At 43.8% G+C, this 23,534-nt stretch overlaps 2 protein-coding genes across 4 annotated transcripts in view; one reads left to right on the forward strand and one right to left on the reverse strand.

Annotated features, from left to right (window-relative positions):
- CMSS1 (cms1 ribosomal small subunit homolog) overlaps positions 1-23,534 on the forward strand; it is a 293,718-nt gene that overhangs the window by 199,937 nt on the left and 70,247 nt on the right. Inside the window, exon 1 of one of the 3 annotated variants that reach the window (XM_084801245.1) lies at positions 4,868-5,069. The exons of the other annotated variants lie outside the window; for them this stretch is intronic. Coding sequence (XP_084657371.1) covers positions 4,892-5,069 — 178 coding nt within the window. The 5' untranslated portion in view covers positions 4,868-4,891. Of the gene's footprint in view, positions 1-4,867; positions 5,070-23,534 lie in introns of those variants that run through there. 3 annotated transcript variants of the gene reach the window in all.
- The window catches only part of FILIP1L (filamin A interacting protein 1 like), a 240,945-nt gene that overhangs the window by 197,414 nt on the left and 19,997 nt on the right, over positions 1-23,534 (reverse strand). The window lies entirely within an intron of this gene.

The following is a 23,534-nucleotide window of genomic DNA, read 5'->3' on the forward strand; positions in this document are numbered from 1 at the left end:
GTAGCCAAGGATGTCCCTGAACTTCTGGGCTCACAGGCCTCTGCCACCACCAGAGTGTCCTGGCTTTGTAAGAGAACATGCTGTTTTACTTAGAGGGACCTTCATCTTCAAACTTGCATTGTTTGGCTTGGCTCCTGTTTCAAACATATTACTGCCAGCTTATGCTGGAGAAGTAGAGGGAAAATACAGTATTTTTTTCCTGCCTTTTCTCTTACTCTATCCATAAAGACTGTGCTTTTCTGCAACTACCTGGGCATGATGGAGAAACAAGAAGGTTGGGAAGAGAGTTAAGGGACAAGGACCCTGACTTCCTGTTCCCTGTGGGAGAACTGCCTGGGCAACAGACTGTTCCCTGCTGACTGTCATCCTCTCCCTCTTACTGTAGTTGGACCTCTTCCTCTAGAGAAAAAGAAAGAGGGGTTCAGTTTCCTCCCTGCAAGCCTGCCTGGGTTGCCAAGTATTCACCAAAACATATCAGAAAGAAGGAATAGGAAGTTCAGAAAAGCCAAAGGCACCAGGCTTCTATAGTAAGGTCTAGTCGGAGCCAAGGCTCACTTTCATGTTCGGGAGCCCAGGATGGAAGCCAGACTCCTGACAGATCGTGTTAGTCCATGTTTAAACCTTCATTTTACTGAATTCCTAAGTGCCCGACCCTGGCCCAAACCATTCCTCTGAAGTGATCCTTGCCCAGTGTTCCCTCCTTATTTCGACTCATGTTGCTTCCAATTGGTGTCTTCCCTCACCTGCCTATGGTTCCTGGCTTCCTCCTTGGTGGAAACCTCGCGGAGAAGTGATTAGAGTTCAAAAGGATTCAGAGATAAGGGCACCTAACTGCCTTCTTTTTCAGCGGTAAACAGTGGCTCTTTAGTCAGTGCCCTCGACAAGGCTTTGCTAATTGATAGTTAAATTTTGACATCTTGATTCATAGACCAAAACTGAATATGTACACCTCTTTCCTGCCGAGGTTCATACAGCTATCTGTCCCCCTAGGGCAAGCTAGTGAGCTCAGCATCATCTGTACAGCCTTACAACTCTTACTGAAAAGCTGGATGTTGGACTCTCTGTAACATTACATGGACCATACCTTAGAATTAGGCACTAAACCCTCAGCTAACGTAGTACTCATTATGAGCCTAGGTCCTTCACCCCAGATTTGCGATCCCATGGATCATTCACATATGGACTATGTCTCACACTGATAGGCCTTTCAGAGTGGCCACCTGCCCTGGTTGTTTCTATGAATTTCGTGATGCAAGTTTATGCTTGGGTTTGGCCCTGGGAGCTTGGGACAGAGTTGCCTTTGGTCCTACCTCATTGGTTTCTGGTTTACTCTTAACTCAAAGTTTTTATCAGTGCACTTAGAATGTTTTTAAAGCTGTTTCTACTTTCTCTGGCATCCAGTTCCTGCATCTCAAGTGTCAGCCATCGAACCACACTCCTCACTGTCTTAGTTAGGGTTTGTATTGCTATGAAGAGACACCAATGACTACAGCAACTTCTATAGAGGAAAATATTTACTTGGGGCTTACAGCTCGAAGGTTTAGCATCATCATCATGGCGGGAAACACAGCAGCATGCAGGCAGACAGGGTACCAGATTAGATGCTGAGAGTTCTGCATCAGGTTCAGCAGGCAGCAGAAAGGAAACTGTGACACACCTGCAGCAAAGCCACACCTACTTCAGCAAGGTCTAACCTCCTAATAGTGCCCCTCCCTGTGAGCCTGTGTGGACCATTTCCCTTCAAACCAGCACACTCACTCTGCCTCCAGATGGCATAGTCTTCTTTGCAACCGTTAAGAAATGTTCCTTGCCTTCCAGAAATACAATAACATAGTTGACGTAGAACATGGGAAATGTACTGGGCAAGGGAGGAAGAACTTGTATCACTGGCCTTGTGCGATAATGGGTCCTTATTTTTGATCCTTACCAAAAAACACAAGGTCTTCCAAGTCAAGGGACTTGTGACAGTCTAATTGGAGAAATGATCACCTGAAAATGTTTTCATCTCTGTTGCAAATACTTCAGAAAAAATGATCCAAAAAGGAATATATATTTTGGCTCGTGGTTTCAGAGGTCTCTGCTAGTGGACGCCTGACTCCGTTGCTGTTAGGCCTGTTGTGAGGCAAGAGCGTCATGGTGGAAGGCATGTGGTAGAGCAGAGCTGTTCATGTCTTGGCAGTCGGGAGTCACAGAAATGGCCCGGCCCAGTGACCAGCTTTATCCAAGCAGGCGCACTTGCCAGTAGATCATTCATGAATGGCCAGTGGATTATCCACTGAAGGATGCAGTCACCCTTAGTGACCCAGTCACCACTCAAAAATCCCTTCAGTGTGTGGATCAATCAGCCTATTGCTGTGCCAGTACCCAGAAGATGCACCAGCACACAACAAGGGCATATGCTCAGCCATGTTCATAGCAGCCTTATTCATAATAGCCAGAACCCGAAAACAGCCTAAATGTCCCTCAGTTGAAGAATGGATAAAGAAGCTGTAGTACATTTACACTATGGAATACTACTCAGCTATTAAAAACAAGGAAATACCGAAATTTGTGGACAAATGGATGGAACTAGAAATGATCATCCTGAGTGAGTTAACCTAGAAGGAGAAAGACTCACATGGTATGTACTCACTTATAAGTGGGCACTAGCCCAAAAGGCATGTCCCATGAAAGTCTTCACTTACCAGGAGATTGGGATTGATGTGAGGACATCCCACTGAGACTCTATGTAAGAGAAATATAGGAGATGGGGAAATAGAAGAACCCAGAGGGTCCTAGAAACCTATAAGAAGGACATCCTGACTGGTGGATCAGGGCCCAGGGGGATCTGCTCAAACTATTGCACTGACCAAGGACAATACATGGAGTAAACATCAAACTCCAACTCTGATCTAGCCAATGGTCAGGACATTCTCCACAGTTATGTGGAGAGTGGGGACTCACTCTGACATGAACTCTGGTGCCCCATCTTTGACCACCTCCTCTTGGTGTGGAGGCCTGGTGGCACTCAAAGAAAGAATAAGCAGGATACCAAGATGAGACTTGATACCCTATGACCATATAGAGGGGGAGGAGGTCACCCTCGGTCATAGACCTGGGGGAGGGGAATAGAGAGAAAGTGGGAGTGAAGGAGGAATGGGAGGATACAAGTGATGGGATAACAATTGAGTTGTAATCTGAATAAATTAATAAAATAAATCAAGGAGAAAAAAATTTAAATCCCTTCAGCGAGCAACTAGATCCTAACACACAAGTTTTCAGGGTGCTTTTCAGATTCAAACCATAACCCCCTAGCCTGCTTACTCTAACTCACAATTGAAAACTGAACCAGAATGTGTGAACACTAAGGAAAAATAGTGATGCTAGCACAGGTTTGAATAGCACTTCCAATGGGCTTTAGGTTTCATTTAATTTACATATCTTAAGAAACATCAGAGGCAAGGTGTAGTTAATGTAGATAGATATTCAAAAACTGGAAATTACCATGTTTTTTATCTGCCTACTCATAATGAGAGAGCTTCTGGGCCTGGAGTTTCAGGCCTGTGATCTCAACCATTCAAAAGACTAATTAGAAGGACATCAAGGCCAGCAGGCATTTTCCAGAGACACTGCCTCAAAATCAAAAGTAAGCTCAGCAGGTAAAGGTGCCTGCCACCAAGCCTGCTGACCTGAGTTTGACACCTGAACCCACATACTAGGTGGAGAACACAGTTTTCCTGATTCCTCACACCTCCTATGGCTTGCAGAGGGACACATGCATGCACACACACACACACACACACACACACACACACACACACACACACACACACACACATACTCTCTCTCTCTCTTCTCTCTTCTCTCTTCTCTCCTCTCTCCTCTCTCCTCTCTCCTCTCTCCTCTCTCCTCTCTCCTCTCTCCTCTCTCCTCTCTCCTCTCTCCTCTCTCCCTCCCTCCCTCCCTCCCTCCCTCTCTCTCTCTCTCTCTCTCTCTCTCTCTCTCTCTCTCTCTTTCAAAAATTAACTTGGGAATTTTTAAATAGAAAACGAAAGAAGCTTGGGGTGTAGGTCAGTGGTAGAACACTCTACAATCTGTAGCTACTTTGGTGCAGTGACCATAGAAGATCAACCATTCACCATCAACTATTTGACCGCTATCATTTGCTGGGCTGAGGCAGCCAGATAAAGCCAGCGTGTCCATCTAAATACAAATGTGGTAACTTCTATCTGTATCTTCCTCTCTTTGGGGATGAGACGATTTGGAGAGCAAGTAGAGAGAGGTATTTGTAGGTTTGGTTTAAGACAAAGAACTCTGGAGGTCTTCTTTCAGATTTTCAACTGAAAATGGAATAGAGAAGTCTGGCCAGTGCATAGAGAAGTTCTGTGAGTACCTTCTTTGGTGCAGTTTTTCCGCCATCCTCAAAGGTGGGAAGCTTTCAGTGTCGCTAAGTATCCAACTGGTTTTCTTGCGACCGTGACAGCCAAGGCTCACTTTCCAGCAAAAAACAGGATGCATGACAGTTCACAGGGCTTCCCAATTGGTCCTCGTGGATCTTGGCACAAGGGGACTTTATTAAGAACCTTCTACTCTTTTAAGCTTGTATCCTTTTCCTATTAAAACCCTAGAGTCCAGCATGCATTAACTAGCTTTCCCCACTTTGCTTACACACCAGTGTTCTCACACACAGAGAACTTAATGGTTTTTCCTGTTTCCGTTCTGGGGGACATTCTACACACTGGTGCTCCTTCCGCTTTTTCAGTCTGGCATGCATAAAAGCAAATCGTCTCCTCCAGTTAGCTGCAGTAAAGGGTTTGTAGAGCTTTTTTTTTTTTCTTCCTTTCCCTCCTCCACAACTGGAAAATATGAGACAGATCCTGTTTATGTATACGTAACCTCCAAAGCAGCTGATATGTTGTTGTCATTAAGGAATCAGGGCTGTTTTTCCAGCAGCAGAGCGCAGAGCTTTAAATCTGAAAGCCCCCCTGGGCCTTGCAGGCTGACAAGAGTCCGCTGCAGCATTCCCAGGGCTGCTCCAGACAGTCAAAGGTTGCCCCTGGAGCTGCACTCCAGGGATGACAAGATCACAGGCTTGTGACTTTATTAAAAACTGGGGCCATCTTCCTTTTGCATTAAATATTCTTTAACCGTGTTTTCCAGAGGCCTTTTCCACTCTGACATGTAACCTAAGTGCATATGTGTATCTTCCTTCCACTCGTTGCTCTGAGTCTCTTATCACAGTCCAGAAGTCTTTTTTTACAAAGCCATTCTATAGCCAGTATGTTTGGCAAATTATTTTTTGAAAACAAAAAACTTTTTCCCCTTAAAACAAGTACAAACTGTATTTAGAAATGTATATGTACTTTTTGAGGTTTTGTTTCAAATTTTTAAAATCTTCTATTCTAAGCCAAATATTTTTTTTCTTTTCAAAAATGACTTTTTATAAAGCTTTGTTTATAACCTCTGTATCTTCCATGATTTATTTCATTGGTTTTTATTGGTTTCTCTTTGTTTAGTTTGCCTTGGGGACAAGCCCAGATTCCCCTAACAGGGGTACTAGTTGATAGAAATTATTGGAAGCAGAAATGGACAACCTAAAGCACTCCCTAGCCAGTGTTTGCTGAAAGAGGCAACACTAATGCAATATGGTTACTCAACAAAAGTACCAGACTCCCAGGAAACTCCGTGTGTGTGTGTGTGTGTGTGTGTGTGTGTGTGTGTCTGTCTGTCTGTCTGTCTGTCTGTGTGTCTGATGCCCACGTGTTGGAGACTGGAAGTCCATGTTGAGTATCTTCCTTGGTCATTATATACATTGTCTTTTGAGACAGAGTCTCTCCCTGAACCTGGCACTCACTCCTTAGGCTGGCTGTCCAGGGAGCATGAGGCTCCACCTGCCTTGGGCCTCCATTTCCCCAGTGCTAGGATTACAGAGGGAGACCACCATGCCCACCCCACTATCCCCCCTCCCCGCCATCCCGCCAAACTCAGGTCCTCATGCTTGTACAGCAGGCCCTTTATGCACTGAACCATCCCCCCCCACACACACACAATTTTTTTTTAATCTGGGGATTAAATTTAGGTCTTTATTTTAAAGGTTCTCTTTCTTTGGAAGCTTTATTATACTTCTCCCTGATAGTTAAATGCTAAAGAAAACACACGTTAAAGCCTGTTGTAAGTCAAGGAACCTAAAAGGTGACAGAATTCTAAAGCTGCCTGACACTTGTGACAACATCTTTTAAAACTCTGGCCAGCAAGTCTTAAGCTGTTGAAACCCTGAGTGTAAGAGAGAAAACTCAAATTGATGCGTTCAGCTACTGCCTAGCACTGGTTCTTCCGAGTTCTGCTAGTTATTTTGCACTTCGTTCTAATTTACAGGTGACTCAGAGAATAGGAGGACTTAGGGGTAGAGGCACATGGATACAGACCTGATAACCAGAACTCAGTTTCCAGGTCCCACCAGCCGGCCCAGAGAACCCACTCCTCTGACCTGCACACAGATGCTGTGGCATGCATGCACCTTCTCCCCCCACCTCTCTCCCTCCCTCCCTCCCTCCCTCTCTCTCTCTCTCTCTCTCTCTCTCTCTCTCTCTCTCTCTCTCTCTCTCTCTCTCTCTCTCCCTCCCTCCCTCTCTCTCTCTCTCACACACACATACACACACACACACACACACACACACACACACACATACACACACACTATAAATCCAGTAGTAACTTAATATTTGGAGAGGGGGTCCGTGTCCTGCTGTCCCTGTGTGAAATCCCAGAGACTCCCATCTACCTGTCTCATGTCCATCCCCACCAAGATGGAAACTCAGACTTAAGAACTAAGAGAAGCGTGGCCTTTCCTCTTTTAAGATGAGTGCCAGCGAGGCACATGGGGAAAAGCCGCACTTGCTCATTAGCCTGAGGTTACTTGTAGGGCCAGTTGCTTTCAGAGCGGTTTCCCCCCTCTGTGTATGTATTTGGCAGAGAGAGTGGAGTGAACTGAATGGCCCTTCAGTGTGTGTGGATATTATGTCATCCTGTCCAGGGCGACATACTCATCCTGTGCTCCTGGCTCGTTTGAATTTTCCTTTTACTTCCTACTCCTGCATTTCTTCCTTTTTTTTTCATCTTACCTGCTTATTACACAGGAATCAATGTAGCAATGTCTAGAATATGAATTAAGTTATTAGGAAACAATCACATAGTATGATAATAACTCATCTATAAAGATAATTTACAGATGTAGAGAATTTCAAACGCATGTGAACGGAAGCCGGGACCTGTTAATGCCTGACCTTGGACTAATTGGCTCTCTGTATATATAAAGGGAGGTATTGAAACTAAGCCTTGAGCATGAGGGTTCGGGAGCGATGAACGGGAGCCCAAAACTCTTCATTTCTAGTCAGCTCTCAGGCAGTTCCAACTCAGAGGCCTTCAGACCTCAATTGGAAGGCGTGCGCTCTGCCATGCCTCAGATGCCCCCTGTGTAAGTCTCTGTGGTCCGAGTTTTCTTCTCCCCACATGGCTTTGTGCAGAGCTGATGCTTCCTGGAAATGCCCTTTGAACACTCGGGAGGAAACCCTAAAACTATAGCCAGTCATTTTGAGCAGAGATAAAAATACCTGGTTTCATCGCTGCTGAACAGAATTCTGGCCAGATGCTTCTCTACCTCTGTACATATGATTTCTCTGTGCCAATTTCACAGCACAGCTTAGCATCTTCCTGAAAGACGGTAAATGTCAAAGCAGAACTCCAGATGCCCCCTTTCCTTTTTAATACCTGCGCACCAACACCAGCATCTACCAGGGAACACTGGTGGGCAGTCTAATGTCAATCTTGTGCTTTGCTATATTTCTCTTCTATTACAAAATAGCATGTACTATGTGGGGTTGTGATGGTCATCCACTTGGTTTTGACGTGCTTTCGAGGGTTCCTCCACCCACTGACTGTCAGTCTTAGTTATTTTTTCCGAGATACTTGCATTTCATATTTTTGCCAAACTGAACTCCATGTTCTTTGCTGTCCATTTTTATAATCTGCATGATCCCACTAATACTGTTTGGCCTCGTGTCTGTCTCCCCTTCCAGCTCCACACTTAGTGTCATCTGAGGTACTTGTTAATATAATGTTTACTCAAACTTCCATACCATTAATAAAGCTATTTAGTAAGGCCTTTCATACATGCTGGGCATAACTAAGCTATCAGTGTTTCAGGGCTCTATCACAGAGCCTTGCCCAGTACTATATCCAATATGGTTAAAGATACAACACCAACAAAAAGAAATTACAGTTTATATAGGAAATGCCCCTGCTCAGAAAATACTTTAACGTCCACTTGAGAAACAAAAAGTCATTGAGTTAGCCCTTTGAGGACAAAGCTGGTCAGGGTACGCTTACATAAGCTTGTTTGCAGATTCCCGTTGGGCCTCCCAAGGTCACAGACAGCTGTGTTTTGAATTTTGTATCTTTTGAAAGAATAGGTGCTTGGACAGCTCTTAACTTGGCAGCAAGACCTTAGGAAAATAAGAAGTGCTCACGTATTTGTGCACTCTGAGTGCACAGCACACACCCTGGGAGTGAGTTCCCAAACCGTGATGTATGATATTTTCAGGAGAAAGACTGATTTTTTAAAATCTCTTTCCCCCTCTTGTAGTCTGTAAAGCAGAAATGCTTACACCTCACTTGACTCCCTTAAGACAACAACTAAGTTCAAAAATAGAAGCTGTCAACAAGGAGGTATTTAATGGTCCCTGGCTGGGTGCAGCCTTCCAGGAGCTTATAGCATAGAGTCAGTTTAAGGGACTATGTTTTGAGATATGGAGAATTTATTCAAATTAAGGAAAAAAACATTATGGGAAGCCTAAGATAATACCTCATAATGTGAATAACGCAGTAAGATGAACTCATGGAAAATTATAACAGAGGTGGGGAACACCTGGTTTCTTTTATTTACACTCTAAAATAGCATGCCAATAGCATGATCCCTACTAAAAGGGTATTGTCTTTACCAAAAGTATTAAGTTATTCTATCTGTAATATAGAATTTGATTTTGTAAACATGCTGTTTTATATGCTGGTTTAGTAATCATTTTATCTCAGCACTTTAGGATACATACGTGATATCAGGAGATGTAAATATTTAGTCTCACACCCTAACTAAAAAGGAGAAAGTAAATTATTTGTAGTCTCCAAATGTATTGGAAAATAGTAAGTCTTATTGAAATGATATTTCTACTGTAATCTTTGGTACAATCCATGTGTAAAAAAGTGTTAACTCATTCAGAGCAAATAGAGAAATTTGTCTAAATTGTTCTCTGGCTTGGGTCTAAGCCATATAACAGTGACCAGTAAACAGGGGATGTTTTAATTCCCTATTGCTACATAACAAAGCATCCTAAAGTGTAATGACTTAAAGCAACACAGTTTGTTATTTACTGAGTGGGACCAGCTGAATGGCTCTTTACCACATGCTGTGCTGAGCTGTGGCATCTCACTGAGATTTCAACTGAGGCTAAAACATACAGAGCGAGCCCTCATCCACCAAGGTCTCTCTTCCCTATCCCCTCAGCAGTCCACAGTCCAGGGCAGTGTTCCGTACAGCTTGGTGTCTGGCTTCCAAGGGGCCAGAATCGAAGTTCCCAGACCATTTCAAGGCTTAAATCCAGAGGCTGTCTGTCTCTGCCTCCCTCTGTCACTCCCTCCCTCCATCCGTCCATCTATCCCCCGCATCAAAGGTATCACAAATCTAGCTGACATTTAAGATGGAAGCTCCCTACCCCTTCACAGGGTGACTTAAAAGATCTTTCATTTACTATAGTGCTTAGTACATTTTTATTACATAGTCACATGAATATTGCTTTTGAAATGTTAATTTTGTTAATTTTTTTTTTGTTTTTTTGTTTTTTTGTTTTTTGAGACAGGGTTTCTCTGTGTAGCCTTGGCTGTCCTGGACTCACTTTGTAGACCAGGCTGGCCTTGAACTCACAGCGATCCACCTGCCTCTGCCTCCCAAGTGCTGGGATTAAAGGTGTGCACCACCACGCCCGGCTTTTCCTTTGTTAAGTTGAAATGATATTTGTTATAATTTCATAGAAGAATTTACATTGTACCTGGTGGACAAACAAGGGATATTTTATGGTGTCAGCAAAAGAATAGTAGCTCTTTACCCTTTGGATTGTTTTAGAGCGATATCACTTTTAGTAATGAAGACTCGTATAAAGTATATGAAATCAGATCTTTCTGGGATTTTTTTTTTCTTTACTGTGAGGTTCTATGATTTCCTATGAGATTATATGAATTCCTAAAACATTAGACATACTTTTGAACAAAAACAAGACCACAAAGAACCCCAAATTTTCAGGTAGGGGGTTATTGCCAATTTATAATTCCTATACATTGCTATTCCTATAACATTACAGCTCAACAGGGCAAGGTGCCTTTGGCCAAGCCTGGCCTGAGTTCAATCCCTAGGACCCACAAGGCAGGGGAAGAGAACTGACTCCACAGAGTTGCCCTTTGACCTCTACATGAGTACATGATGTGGGGAGTTTTTCTTTTTATTAAAGTACAGTCAACTCACGGTATGGTGGCTCACACGCGTAAAAAGAAGGACAGGAAAGAGAAATAAAGAAAAGTAGTCAACTAAAAGGGAAGGGGACACAAAGCAGGTGTACCTAGTGAGTTACAGGACAGCTGGCACTACAGAGGGAACGGGGGCGGGGGGGGCACATTTATTGTCCATTGTCTGTTGTTTCGCCAGAATGCCTGAGACTAAAAAGAGAGAGCAGGAGCTTATTTGGGCTCAGGACTGTGAAGACTGCCTTGGCCAAGGCTGTGCAGCCAGGTCTAATGAGGGCCCCATGGTGACTCCACTCATGGAGGAGAGCAGGAGAGGGCAAATGCAGAAACAGAAAGGCGCAAGATTCCTGCAAGAGTTATCAATGCACTCCCATGAGGGACAACTTCAATCCAAATACACTCCCCTTGTTCCCACCCTCACACTAAGGAATTAGGGTTTTAATGTGTGGCCTGAAGCCATGGCAGATGGACAAACCAATCTGTTCAAAGGTTCCCTCCGAGAAGAGTGGCCTGGGGGACATGGACCAAGAAATCCAAGCTTCAGTGTGTGGGGAATTAAGTTCGCCACAAAAGTACCTAAGTGCCCCAACTCTAAGGCTTTACCTTTATTCCTGCTGAAGTATGTTAGCCAGTGTTCTTAAAGCTCTCACACTTAGGGGGCAGGGGAAGGAACGGCATGCTCTGATTCTCCCAAGTCCTTTAACAGGGTTTCTCAAACTTCACTGGCCATGAAAATCACCCAAGGAATGTCAGTGCCAGTGCCTGAGAGTCCTCATGGCCGTTTCCAGTTCTGTAGCAGGCAGTTTCTATGGCTCGCATCTGAAGTGGACCCTGAAGACCCATGGGTCAAAGATTAGGTTGCCGGCCACTGGGCTTTCTGAACGTGATTGGATCATGAGTGCCGACCTCGGCAGTTAGTCTCCAGATGGACTCACAATGTGATGGCATTACTGGGAGTTGTGGAAATGAGTAGGCAGGGCCTCCTGGGAGGAGGAAGTGCGGCTTAGTGGAACACGCTTTGCAAGAGTGGATTTTGTCCCTGGTGCCCTGCTCCTTCTCTCTCTACTTCCTGTCAACCTCTCGAAAAGCAGCTCCCACTATGTTCTTCAGACACCTCACAGAGGCATCTGTGGCTGTGCACCAAAAGAAATCCTCTCCCCCCTCCCTCCTTCCTTCCACCCTCCCTTCACCTCTTTCTATCTCTCCCCCCCCACCTCTCTTCCCCTTCTCACCCTCACCCAATTATTTTGTCACAGCAATAAAAGCGACCCACGCTGAGGTGAAGCCCCAGTTCAGAATTTAATACCCTGGATGTTGGAGACTTGTTGATCTGTGGTCTGCATCTGAGGAGTCCGGCTCTGATCTCCAAACAGGCCCAGGAAGGCTGGTAGTGATGAAAATTATTTTGTCTTCCCATTAGCACAGGGAAGTTGAAGTGGCAAGAAACAGTCTGTAAGTTAAGTAATTCAAATATATGTGATTTCTTGGCCAGAAGTTCATGGGGGCTTCTCGTTGTTTTGTGGCACTGGTGCCTGAACCCAGAATCATGTATTAGGCAGGCTACCACTGCATCAGCGTGCTGCGACTCTCAGTAGCTCCTTAGCTGCTCTGGCACTGGAAGGCTTGCATGAGTCTGGGATGTTTCACCAGCTATTTGTCACTCAGACAAGGCACGCTGACCTTTCTTGCTTGGCCCTATTTGACTAGATATGTATGCTTGAATTGTGATTACTAGGACAGTTCCTTTGAAACCAGCTCATCCCATTCTGGTAAATGATTATTTAGAGTAAATATAGCTGCTTTTCTAATCAGTTTTCACTTGTGCTTTTAAAAGATAGAGAAGTCATGTCTTTTCTAGCCTTCACTCAATTATTCAAGCAATGTTTTTTGAGTATATTGAATGCGAAAGGCCTTGTCCTTGGACACCGTTCTCCATTAGCCTTGGTGTTTCTAGCCCCTGGGATATTGCTGATTAATTTCCTTAAAGATTCCTCTGTGGCCCACAATCCTCTCTACAGGTGGAAGGCCTTCTGGGGTACCCGAGAGCACCACTAGTCTTAGTGATTTCAAGATAAAATGTGTTGTGCCCCCCCCTGCTGTTTATTTACTGTTGCTGTCAGCAGTACAGAAGGAAAATAGCAGCTCTCCTTTCATATAGAATGATTCTCTACCTTGTGGTTGCTGCTGTTCTGAAGAGCGCTGGTGCTCACCTTGTATCCTTGAAAGCCTAACTGCATTCTTTGAAAACCTATCATAATATTGTAGTCTTTGGAAGGTTTTAATAAGACTTCTTTCTCAACTCTAGACTCTTACAGGAGTCTGATCACGTTGGGCAGACTTACTGTCTATATGTGTTTGCACAAAAGCATCTCTTCAGGTAGCACGGAGGTTACGACCTCCTCCATTTCAGCCTGAGATCTGTGGCTTAGCCTGCTTAAAGCCTATATCCTGTGGGGCTTTGATTTTATTAGGGTGACAATCACAGAAAGTTTTCCAGGAAGTGAGTTTTCTACATCAATTAGTGTGAGTAAATACTAGTATGTTCACAGGTATAGTTAAGGTGGCTTACTATATTACGTTGTGTCTAGTATTTTTATAATTAAATCTTCTCTTAGTTATTTTAGGGCAGAGATTCTCTGCATGTGCACGCACTATTGACATTTTGTGCTAGATGAGACTTAGTTACAGGACTATCCTGTGTTGTAGCATGTTTAACAAGATGCCAGCATCTGCCTGGTAATTGTCATTTTGCAAGCCCTCTGGAGTGTTTCCAGACACCATGAAATGCCCCCCAAAACAGAGTCACCTCTTGCTGTTTGGAAGAATGAGGAATAGTATATTTAAACATTAGGCTTCCTAAAGAACTCTACCAATTCTCTAGGACAGTTCCTCCCCGTCCTCCAGGTGGCGCCACTTAAGGTTTTGAATGCGCTGATAGGCTCTCTTGGGATCATAAGCTCCTGGTGCTGGAATTGCAAAGTGTAAGCACCTCTGGACTCTCCAGTCTGTTATTTAAAACAGACCAAGAATACTGTTAAACTGAGGACTCATATAAAGAGTGCTGAATAGGATTAATGGGAGAGGACCTGCTCCTTAGCATGTAAACCTAACATGTTCATGTTAAAAGTAAATACTAAACAGCCATAACTCAGAGGCCATAACTTACAAATAGGGTATAGCAAAACCAAACTCCTTCATGCGATGGGGATGGGAACAGTCTAGTGTTTTATTACTATGGTGAGAAAATTCATTCTCATTCTGCCTTGCAGTGTGAGGCTGGTGGTCAGTAGATAGGTTTTCCATTCATCACTGAGAAGTGGTCCGTCTCCAGGGCTCTCATAGAGAAGATGGCCCGTGGTGTCTGAGTGAGCCAGCTTTTCAACCAGGAGCAGCAGCCTGGCATCCCTGTTTCTAGTCAGAAGAATGCTATCCTGAGAAAGACATGCCCAGGGCAGCCAGATTTGGCTCAGACTCAAGGTCCAATCAGTTTTCTTTCAGAAACCTTTATAGACACCACAGAAACCCGCCTGTTTTTATACCTTGGCTTAAATTTATTGTTACAAGTTTCTGTTTCTGTGAGGTCCATAAATGTCACAAAATCTGCTTGTCAGCATGGTAGTCGGTCTTGCTCTTGTTGACTTAAGGAACCGCCCAGGTTGAAGAGATATAATTCTCCCTTCAGGCTTTATTTTGTGAGAGCGACCTATTGTGCATTCCACAATCTGTAGAATTAGCTCGCCTGTGGTTTTGAAAGAATAAATTGAGAACTCCTGCTTTTGTGGTTTTATTTAATGTTTAGAAAAGTTCAAGTTTAATCTGGTAATTTGGAATGTATACATTTGACTGACTGGCTATATTTATGAAATTATAATTCTTTAGCAGCAATTTCAAACTCTGAAAAATTATGTGTGGGTTTTATTGTTCAGGGTCAGGCATGTTGGCAGTCAGTACCTGACAGTGTCAAAGCAAGAATTTTTATACAACCCCTCAGGATATTTAACATAAGACTCCCAAGAATGGTTGACATAGGAATCAACCAAGTAGTTTTTCTTTATCTCAGCCATGCTTAAATGATTGAGTCTGCAGCTACCTTTTTCTCCCTTAAACCTTGACCAACTACTTTAAACAAGCAGTTCTTACTTTATGTCTTCTTAAAACCTATTGCCTGGAAAAGAGCTTCAGCATGTCTTGGGAGCCTGTTAAAACTAAGTCCAGGGCTCGGCCCAGATCCACGGAATCAGCGTTGCCACAGTAGTGATATGGCTCAGCAGGAGAATACTTGCCAAGCATGTGCAGGCTCCCAGGTTCAATCCCAACCATGGATGAAGGGAGCGGGAGGGACAAATACAAACAGTCTCTGTAGATAGGGTCCAGCAATCTGTGCTTGAATAAACTTACCAGATGAATTCCGTGCACAATAAGATTTGAGAGACATTTGTTTATATTGCCATAATCATGAAACATAACTTCCTATGTCCCAACTCTAACTCTACTCAAAGGACCTGGTCTGTCTGAACAGTAGAAGCATACTGTATCTCTTTTGAGGTGATAAGGCAGTATCTAACATGCCTGACACACAAACATGAGGATCTGAGTTCAGATCCCAGCACCCACAGAAAAGCCAGCCTCTGTGACACATTCCCACACTGGAAAGGCGGAGGGTGGGGGGTGAGGACAGAACAGGAGGATCCCTGCACTTCATTGGCTAGGCTTCCTGACCAAATTGATGGTCTCTGGGTTCATTGAGAAACTCTCTATCAAAAAGTCATATGGTGAGACATCAAGGAAGACATCCAAGTGGACCTCTAGCTTCCACCAGCATGTGCACGCAAGTACGCAATACACGGACACATACCACATGCACACACAAGCAGAAGTCTACATTTTTGACATATTAAAAAACAAAAACAAAACGCCGGAGTAATCAGTCCTTAGCTGAATTAGAAATGAATTACTGGTTTTTTGTTTCTTTGTTTGGGGGTGTGTGTGTGTGTGTGTGTGTGTGTGTGTGTGTGTGTATTCTTTCTTTCACACAATAATGCAATGCTTGTAACAAAACTCCAAAGTCTGCTTCTCTCAGGCCAACAAAAAGAGCTTAGGTTTAAAAGCAAGTGCCGGCTGTTAGCTCCACCCCATCTGCTACATGGATAGGCTTCTAGAGTGGGCACTGTGGCCTGGTTAACTAGAAATGCCATGTTATTTCCTGTGCATGTGTTAGTTTTAATCCAGCCTTCTGAATGATTCATTTCAGAGCCTGCTATGGGGTGCAGTGTTGGTTTGCCTTTTCCATACTGTGATCTAAGAGAATATAAACGTTCATAATTTAAGGTCAGCCATCATTGTGAATCTGTACCTGAACATGAGTCATGGTCAGGACTGCTTGCTCATTCACAGAGAATGAAGAACCCTTTCAAAGACTTGTTTGAAAGGAACAATAGCTGAAAGACAAGAAAAGAACCTTACGGTGGTCATGTCTCTTCAGTGGAGCTTTATAATCAGAGATTCATGTATGTGTAAAGAGATGTAAGCAAACAGGGCATGGTGGCCCACACCCGTAATCCCAGCACTCTGGGAGGCAGAGGCAGATGGATCTCTGTGGGTTTGAGGCCTGTCTTGAAAAAACAAAAAAGAAAGAAAAAGTATGTATGTATGTATGTATGTATGTATGTATGATCTTTGCTCATAAAAATCACAACTTAGAAGAATTTATATATATATAAAACACAAGCACATATGGCTCTTAGAAGTGGACTTTGCTTCCCCCCCCAAAAAAAAATGCAGATGAAAATATCATTTATAAATCATGGTTTTCCGCTGGTTCATAGTATTGTCTGAGAGTACCTACCGGCAATCTGCCCTAGCCTAGCATAAAGTTTGGATCTATTATGTCTCCCAAAGGCCCATATCTTGCAAAAGTTTGACCTTAAGCCTATGGTGGTAGAATCCTTAAGATGTAGGGCGAAGGTGGAAGCTACGTCATTGGAGCCATGCCTTGTAAGGCATTCGGAGCCCTGCACCCCCACACACATACACTCTGCCTGCTTCCTGGATATCATGAGACAACCAGCTTGTCCACGCTCCCCACCGAGACTTTCTGCCTTGTCACAGGCCTTGAGGCAGTGGGGCCGGTTGACTATAGACCGAAACCCTAAAACTATGAGCAAAATCCCATTCTCTCTTTGTAAATTGTGAATGACAAGTAATTCGCCGCAGATAGTCTTTAGTGGTGGGAAATTACTAACACAGCAGGTGCAATATGACCAGTACTTAGAGGATCCCCCATTTCCATATTTTTATTTTTAATTGGGTAAATATGTATGTGTCTGTGTGCAGGGTTTGTGCCCATAGAGACCAGAAGATGGAATCAGATCCTCTAGAGCTGGGGTTACAGGCAGCGTGAGCCACCCAGGGCAGGTGCTGGGACTTGGGTCCCCTGCAAGGGTGGTGCATGCTAAGCCCTCCCCTCCTGCCCCCGCAAGCCCACTTTTAAAGAGTAAACCCACGAATTGCTTCACATTGCCTCTGTCTTCCTTTTCAGTCGCTTCATCTTCAGAATGTCTGTCAAGATTGTAGAATTGTGGCACCCTTTAAAATACATGAAGATCCTGAACTAAGCCGTAGCATCTAAAGCAGTGTTCATAGCCCCAGCTAGCCATAGCCTCTGAGAGAGGAGCCAAGCAGCAGGTGAAAAAGAGTCATGTGGGATGGAGTTGTCTTAGAAGTGTTTTCGTTGATCCACCATGCAGCCGGAGTTGATTACCTAAGGTTTGCCTGGAAAAAGCATTACCAGTCCAGAACAGCTTATTGCACTGCATAGCTTGGTTACAAAGTATGAAAATATGTTGTAGTAAGAAGGCTGATATTCTGAGCATTTTACCTCCTTCTGAGGGAATTCATTTCTCACTGTCTTCTCAGAGGAAAGATGTTCGTTATGATAATAGTCTTATAATTCATGTTACCCACTTAGGAAATACGTTTTTTATATGTACTTATAGTTTTCCCAAACTAGACATCAACCTTCAGTTTTTTTCTTTTGTCACAGAAACAAATTTGTTCTCGTTCCTTCTTCTGTTGTCACAAGGTCCCCGCAGTGGTCCCCTTTCTTGTGTCCTTTGAACAAAGCCCTAAGGTAAGGGCAAGCATCCGCAAATGTAGTTCCTCTCATTCCTTTCTGTCAGGGTTTCTGAAATATTCCTCACCCACCTTGGTACTCTGCCACATTTGTGTGCCTCGACCCCTTCCTGGTGGCCAAATAAAGAAGGTACGTGTGCACTGTGTTCACCACTGTTTCTCTGGAGACTTCCACTGGAGGAAAGAAGGAGTCATGTTGTCAGGAGGAGTAATGCATTCCCGAGTTGGATTATAATGCACAACTCAGCTCCAGGTTAGATTCTTTGGTAAAAAGGTCACCATTTTTCATATGGCAGGTCACCAGTTCGGTCACTAGGAGACTTAATCAAATAGCTGCTATAGTTCAGAAGTACATCTGCATTTGAATAAAATATGATTCATGTCAGAGAGCTAAACTTGACATGTTTTCCCCCAGGTAATAAAATGGCTCTTAATGAAATAAACGTGTGCCTTTCTACAGCAAGCATACATGAAGGACACCACATAGTTACATTTTCTTCCTGGCAACTTTTGACCTACCCCAGGCTGCTTCTTTTTCATCATTCTTGGGTAATTATCAACTGTTGGCCTGATTAGCAGAGCTACCAGTGCCCTATCTGTGCCACAAATGAAAGGGACAGGAGTCTTGTCTGGGTGTCAGCAGTCATGATTATATTGTTTCAGATATTACTACTGAGACATACTTTCAACTTGGCTTCCCTCCTTGTATGCCTGTTCTAGTTCTGCGTACAGCAAGGAACAGGTCCTCTTCACACCTGTACTTTACACAGTGTATGACCCCTAGCTAAGAGAGCCAATCAGTACTCCTTGGGGGGGGGTGTTTTGTTTAGTTTTTTGAGACAGGGTTTCTCTATGTAGCAGCCCTGGCTGTCCTGTCACTATGTAGACCAGGCTGGCCTCAACCTCACAGCAATCCGCCTGCCTCTGCCTCCCAAGTGCTAGGATTACAGGCGTGTGCCACCATGTCCGGTGACAATCAGTACTTCTTATGGTCAAACAATATTGATGGCTCAGAGGGCTGACACAAAGTATCATGCCTACTTCTGTGGATCATTGCAACTATTCAGTGAAGAGCCTCCAAGTGTTAACAAATATCTGTGGAGAGCCGGAAACCAAAGTGACCCATTGGCTTGCTGTTTAAAACTTTAGATGTAGTAGAACTTTGGTATAACTGTTTCCGTAATCAAAATAGAGAATTCTTTGATGGCGCCACGAAAATCCTTCATACTGCCTGTTTTAGTCAGCTATTCTCCTCCATTTGCAAACCTTGGCAACCACTGAGATAGTCCCCCTTGGTGTCACCTTTCCCAGTTGGAATATGAAGGGACTCCTACTATTTCCGTTTGGTTCCTGTCACTTACCAGAGTGTACTGGAGACACTCCCACGTGCTCGTGGTTAGCAGCAGTTTGTTCCTTAACTGTGCAGCGTCCCATCATGTGCATGCGCTGTATTGGTTCCTTAAGGGACTGTGCAGTGTCCCATCATGTGCATGCGCTGTATTTGTTCCTTAAGGGACTGTGCAGTGTCCCATCATGTGCATGCGCTGTATTTGTTCCTTAAGGGACTGTGCAGTGTCCCATCATGTGCATGCGCTGTATTTGTTCCTTAAGGGACTGTGCAGTGTCCCATCATGTGCATGCGCTGTATTTGTTCCTTAAGGGACTGTGCAGTGTCCCATCATGTGCATGCGCTGTATTTGTTCCTTAAGGGGACTGTGCAGTGTCCCATCATGTGCATGCGCTGTATTTGTTCCTTAAGGGACTGTGCAGTGTCCCATCATGTGCATGCGCTGTATTTGTTCCTTAAGGGACTGTGCAGTGTCCCATCATGTGCATGCGCTGTATTTGTTCCTTAAGGGACTGTGCAGTGTCCCATCATGTGCATGCGCTGTATTTGTTCCTTAAGGGGACTGTGCAGTGTCCCATCATGTGCATGCGCTGTATTTGTTCCTTAAGGGACTGTGCAGTGTCCCATCATGTGCATGCGCTGTATTTGTTCCTTAAGGGACTGTGCAGTGTCCCATCATGTGCATGCGCTGTATTTGTTCCTTAAGGGGACTGTGCAGTGTCCCATCATGTGCATGCGCTGTATTTGTTCCTTAAGGGACTGTGCAGTGTCCCATCATGTGCATGCGCTGTATTTGTTCCTTAAGGGACTGTGCAGTGTCCCATCATGTGCATGCGCTGTATTTGTTCCTTAAGGGGACTGTGCAGCGTCCCATCATGTGCATGCGCTGTATTTGTTCCTTAAGGGGACTGTGCAGCGTCCCATCATGTGCATGCGCTGTATTTGTTCCTTAAGGGGACTGTGCAGTGTCCCATCATGTGCATGCGCTGTATTTGTTCCTTAAGGGACTGTGCAGTGTCCCATCATGTGCATGCGCTGTATTTGTTCCTTAAGGGACTGTGCAGTGTCCCATCATGTGCATGCGCTGTATTTGTTCCTTAAGGGACTGTGCAGTGTCCCATCATGTGCATGCGCTGTATTTGTTCCTTAAAGGGACTGTGCAGTGTCCCATCATGTGCATGTGCTGTATTTGCTTCTCTGCTTGCCAGTCGATCAGCATTAAGTTGCTGCCTTTTTAAGGCATTAGGAATAAAGGAGTTTTGGATGTTCATGTTCACGTTTTAAGTGTTCCTCTGTGAGAAGAACTACTGTGATTTGTTGCAAGTGGATATTTAACATTTTGTGAGGAACTCTGTTTTCTAATCTGCCCTATGCTGCGTTCCTGTGAGCAGTGTGTGAGAATTCCAGTGGCTCTCACCCTCGTCGGCACATAGCATTGGTCATGGTATTTGGCTAGGGAGGAAGGGGTCTTGTTTTGTACTGTTGGTTGGCTGGCTTAATGTTCAGCCTCTTTAGTACAGTATCTCATGGCTTTAATGGGGATTTTTTTTTCTGAAATCCAGTTTACTTTTTAAAAGATTGTGTGGAATGGACCTTGGCATCATTCTACTAAATTGCTGCCGACCCTTTAAGGTCACCATGATCTTCTGTGTTTTCAGCTAGGTTTTTACTTTAGTATTGGCAAAGGCTTTTAAAGTGAAATTCACTAGCTTGTTAGTGGAGGAGGCAATAGAAAGGAGAGGTTCTTGGTATGTATGTTCCCCTGGTCATCGCATAACTAAGTTAAAAGCTTGAGTTGTTGAGTTGTTATGCAAAAGTAGTTTCATGAATGAAATTAATATGTTATAAGTTGCCTATGTAATCTTCAGACATCATTAAATAAGGACAACTTGATCCTCCCAAAGTTCAAAATCATGCAAGTAGTATCTTATTTCCAAAAATGCACCTGAGAGGCATAGTTAATACATGAGCAGACACCTTTTTAAAAAGGGTTTTATTTCATATGTATATGTGTTTTGCCTCCACGCACATCTGTGCACCACAGGGTTGTCATGTAGGGACCAGAGGCCAGAAGAGGACATCAGTTCTCCTGGGACAGGAGTTATAGATGATTTTGAACTGCCATGTAGTGCTAAGGATAGAACCTGGGTCCTCTGGAAGAGCAGCCAGTGCTCTTAACCACCGAGTCCTCTTTCTAATCTGATGTTTCCAGTTATAAAATACATTTCTGAAACATAAATTGTTCCCTAATAGGTATGTATGTTTTTGTGGAAGACAAGTATTATGTACAGTCTGTTGAAAACTTGAGACCAGCCAATGTTCTTGGCGAGTTACAGACTCTGGTTTCCTTTCTCCTCTGCTCTACGCATTCCCTCGTTTTCCTCTATCTCTCTCATTAGTCACTATTTCCTTTTCCTCACTTGTGTCTTCAGATCTTTTCACCCTTAGTTCTTTTCTCTCCTTCCATCTGCCTGCCCTTCTGTTAATAAATTGGCTCACTGCAGTGTGGTAATGGAATTCTTTCCTCTAGGCCAGTGGTTTTCAACCTGTGGGTTGTGACCCCTTTGGGGGGGGGGCGGTCACATATCAGATATTCCACATATCAGATATTTACATTATGATTCATAACAGCAAAGTTACAGTTACGAAGTAGCAATGAAAAATGTAGTGGTTGGGCTCATCACAGTATAAAGAGCTGTATTAAAGGGTCGCAGCATTAGGAAGGTGAGAACCATTGCTTAGACTGTATTTACTAAGAGGGATCTCTTGCTTTGCTTAGCTTATATAAATGTTAACCTTTGTTGGCCCTCTGATTTATACATTTAGCTAAAAGAACCAACCAAGTCACAGTTATCATTAATCAATCAGGACTTTTATACCCTCCAGGAAAATAGTCTTTAATGAGATCAAGACGTTTCTGATTCATACAACACCAGCAAGCAGCATCATTGAGGATCCTGTTCTCTGTGTCCATGGGATAAAGTGCTATTATAGCCAACATATGGTGTCAGGACACCTAGATACACATATTTTCAGTACATTCCAGTGGCCTTTGTCACCTTAGTCTTAAAGGATGGCTTATTGATTTGCTTCCTAGCTTTCTGACTTTGTTTCCTCTGCAGGACTGATTTTATTAAGTAGGGCTCAGTTGCATTTTTCCCAATATCACAACTTCCCTATCTACAAACCAAACAATCCAAGGAGCTTCAGTTGCTTTTCCCATACAGAGTATTAGATATAATATCAAACAATACAATTTCTCATTCATTCTCACTTAATAATACTTGCTAATATTTCTTTTTTAGGGTAGGATTTCATTTTATTTGTCATGCCCAGTTGATAAAAGATACATGTTATATCCCAAGGTAATTGCACCAACTTCGTGCAAGTGATGATTGACTTAATAATAAACCTCAAAAGAGCCCACAGAGATGAAGACAGGAAGCTCTTTCTGTGTTTGCCTCTAATGAAGTCAAGCAAAATGAATAGGGCAGAGAAACAGTTCTGAAACCCTTGCTTAGGCTTACCAGTGTGGAACTAGCTGTTCCTCACTACAATTCTTTATTTGGTGCTTGATGACTGGGCAATGCTATTGATATATAGCATTTGAGAGGAAAGAGCCTATCTAAGGAAGTAGTGTGCATGAACGCCCTTGTGTATTTGTGCAGTGTCTGAACTTGTTGTTCCAGAATGATTTGGAAGAGAAGACATCCTGTGACTAGCAAGATTTACATACAAGGTCCCTAGATGGAACCCAGGACCTTGCACATTCTGGGCACCCACACTGAGCACAACCTCCGGCCCAAGGACAAGCTGTTCAGTACTGTGTTGTTACAGAGACAGCTGGGTTCGAGTGTCCATTCAGGCACTTAATACTAGTTAGCCAACCTTAAGGACTAAGTCTCCTTGCCCTTCACTTTGTTTCCTGGGCTGTGGAATGTAGGGAGCTGTATTAAGTGATCCTTAAAGCTTCTTCCAGCTCTGAACAGACATTGAGGAGACCAGAAGTTATACTTTGCCTACTCCAGTCAGTTTCTCTCTTGCTCTGGGTGCATGCAGCGACAGTTTCTCAGGGTCCGCTGCTCGCTCTTTGTGGCTGCCTGCCTGAGCTCTATCTTTCTGTGCAATGCTTGCTTCAAGGCATTTGCTCCATGGACTGTGAAATACTCCATGAGTGCCACTTCTGGTAAGGCCTTGGGCCTCTTCATCCACTTGGGCCCACATGCAGCTGTTTGCTATTGGTTCTCTCCTCCCCCAAAACCAAATTTAATTGTCCTGCTCTTCTAAGTCTTTAAGATAGTCCAGGGAACATTAGCTCACTGAAAATAATTGAAAACACCTTGTAGAAGAGGGCAGCTGGGGATGCAAGCATGCTATTCAGCGAGACTGATCAGAGTTTTTAGGGAAGAAGTTATTCATCTACCTTGTAACATTTTCCAACCAATTTACACAATGCAGTTCCGAAGGCTAGAGTTTGGAAGCATGACAGAGCTGTGGATAAGTGTGGCTT

Source organism: Acomys minous (genome assembly GCF_964271855.1).
Source record: "Acomys minous genome assembly, chromosome: 11".
Taxonomy (NCBI): Eukaryota; Metazoa; Chordata; class Mammalia; order Rodentia; family Muridae; genus Acomys; species Acomys minous.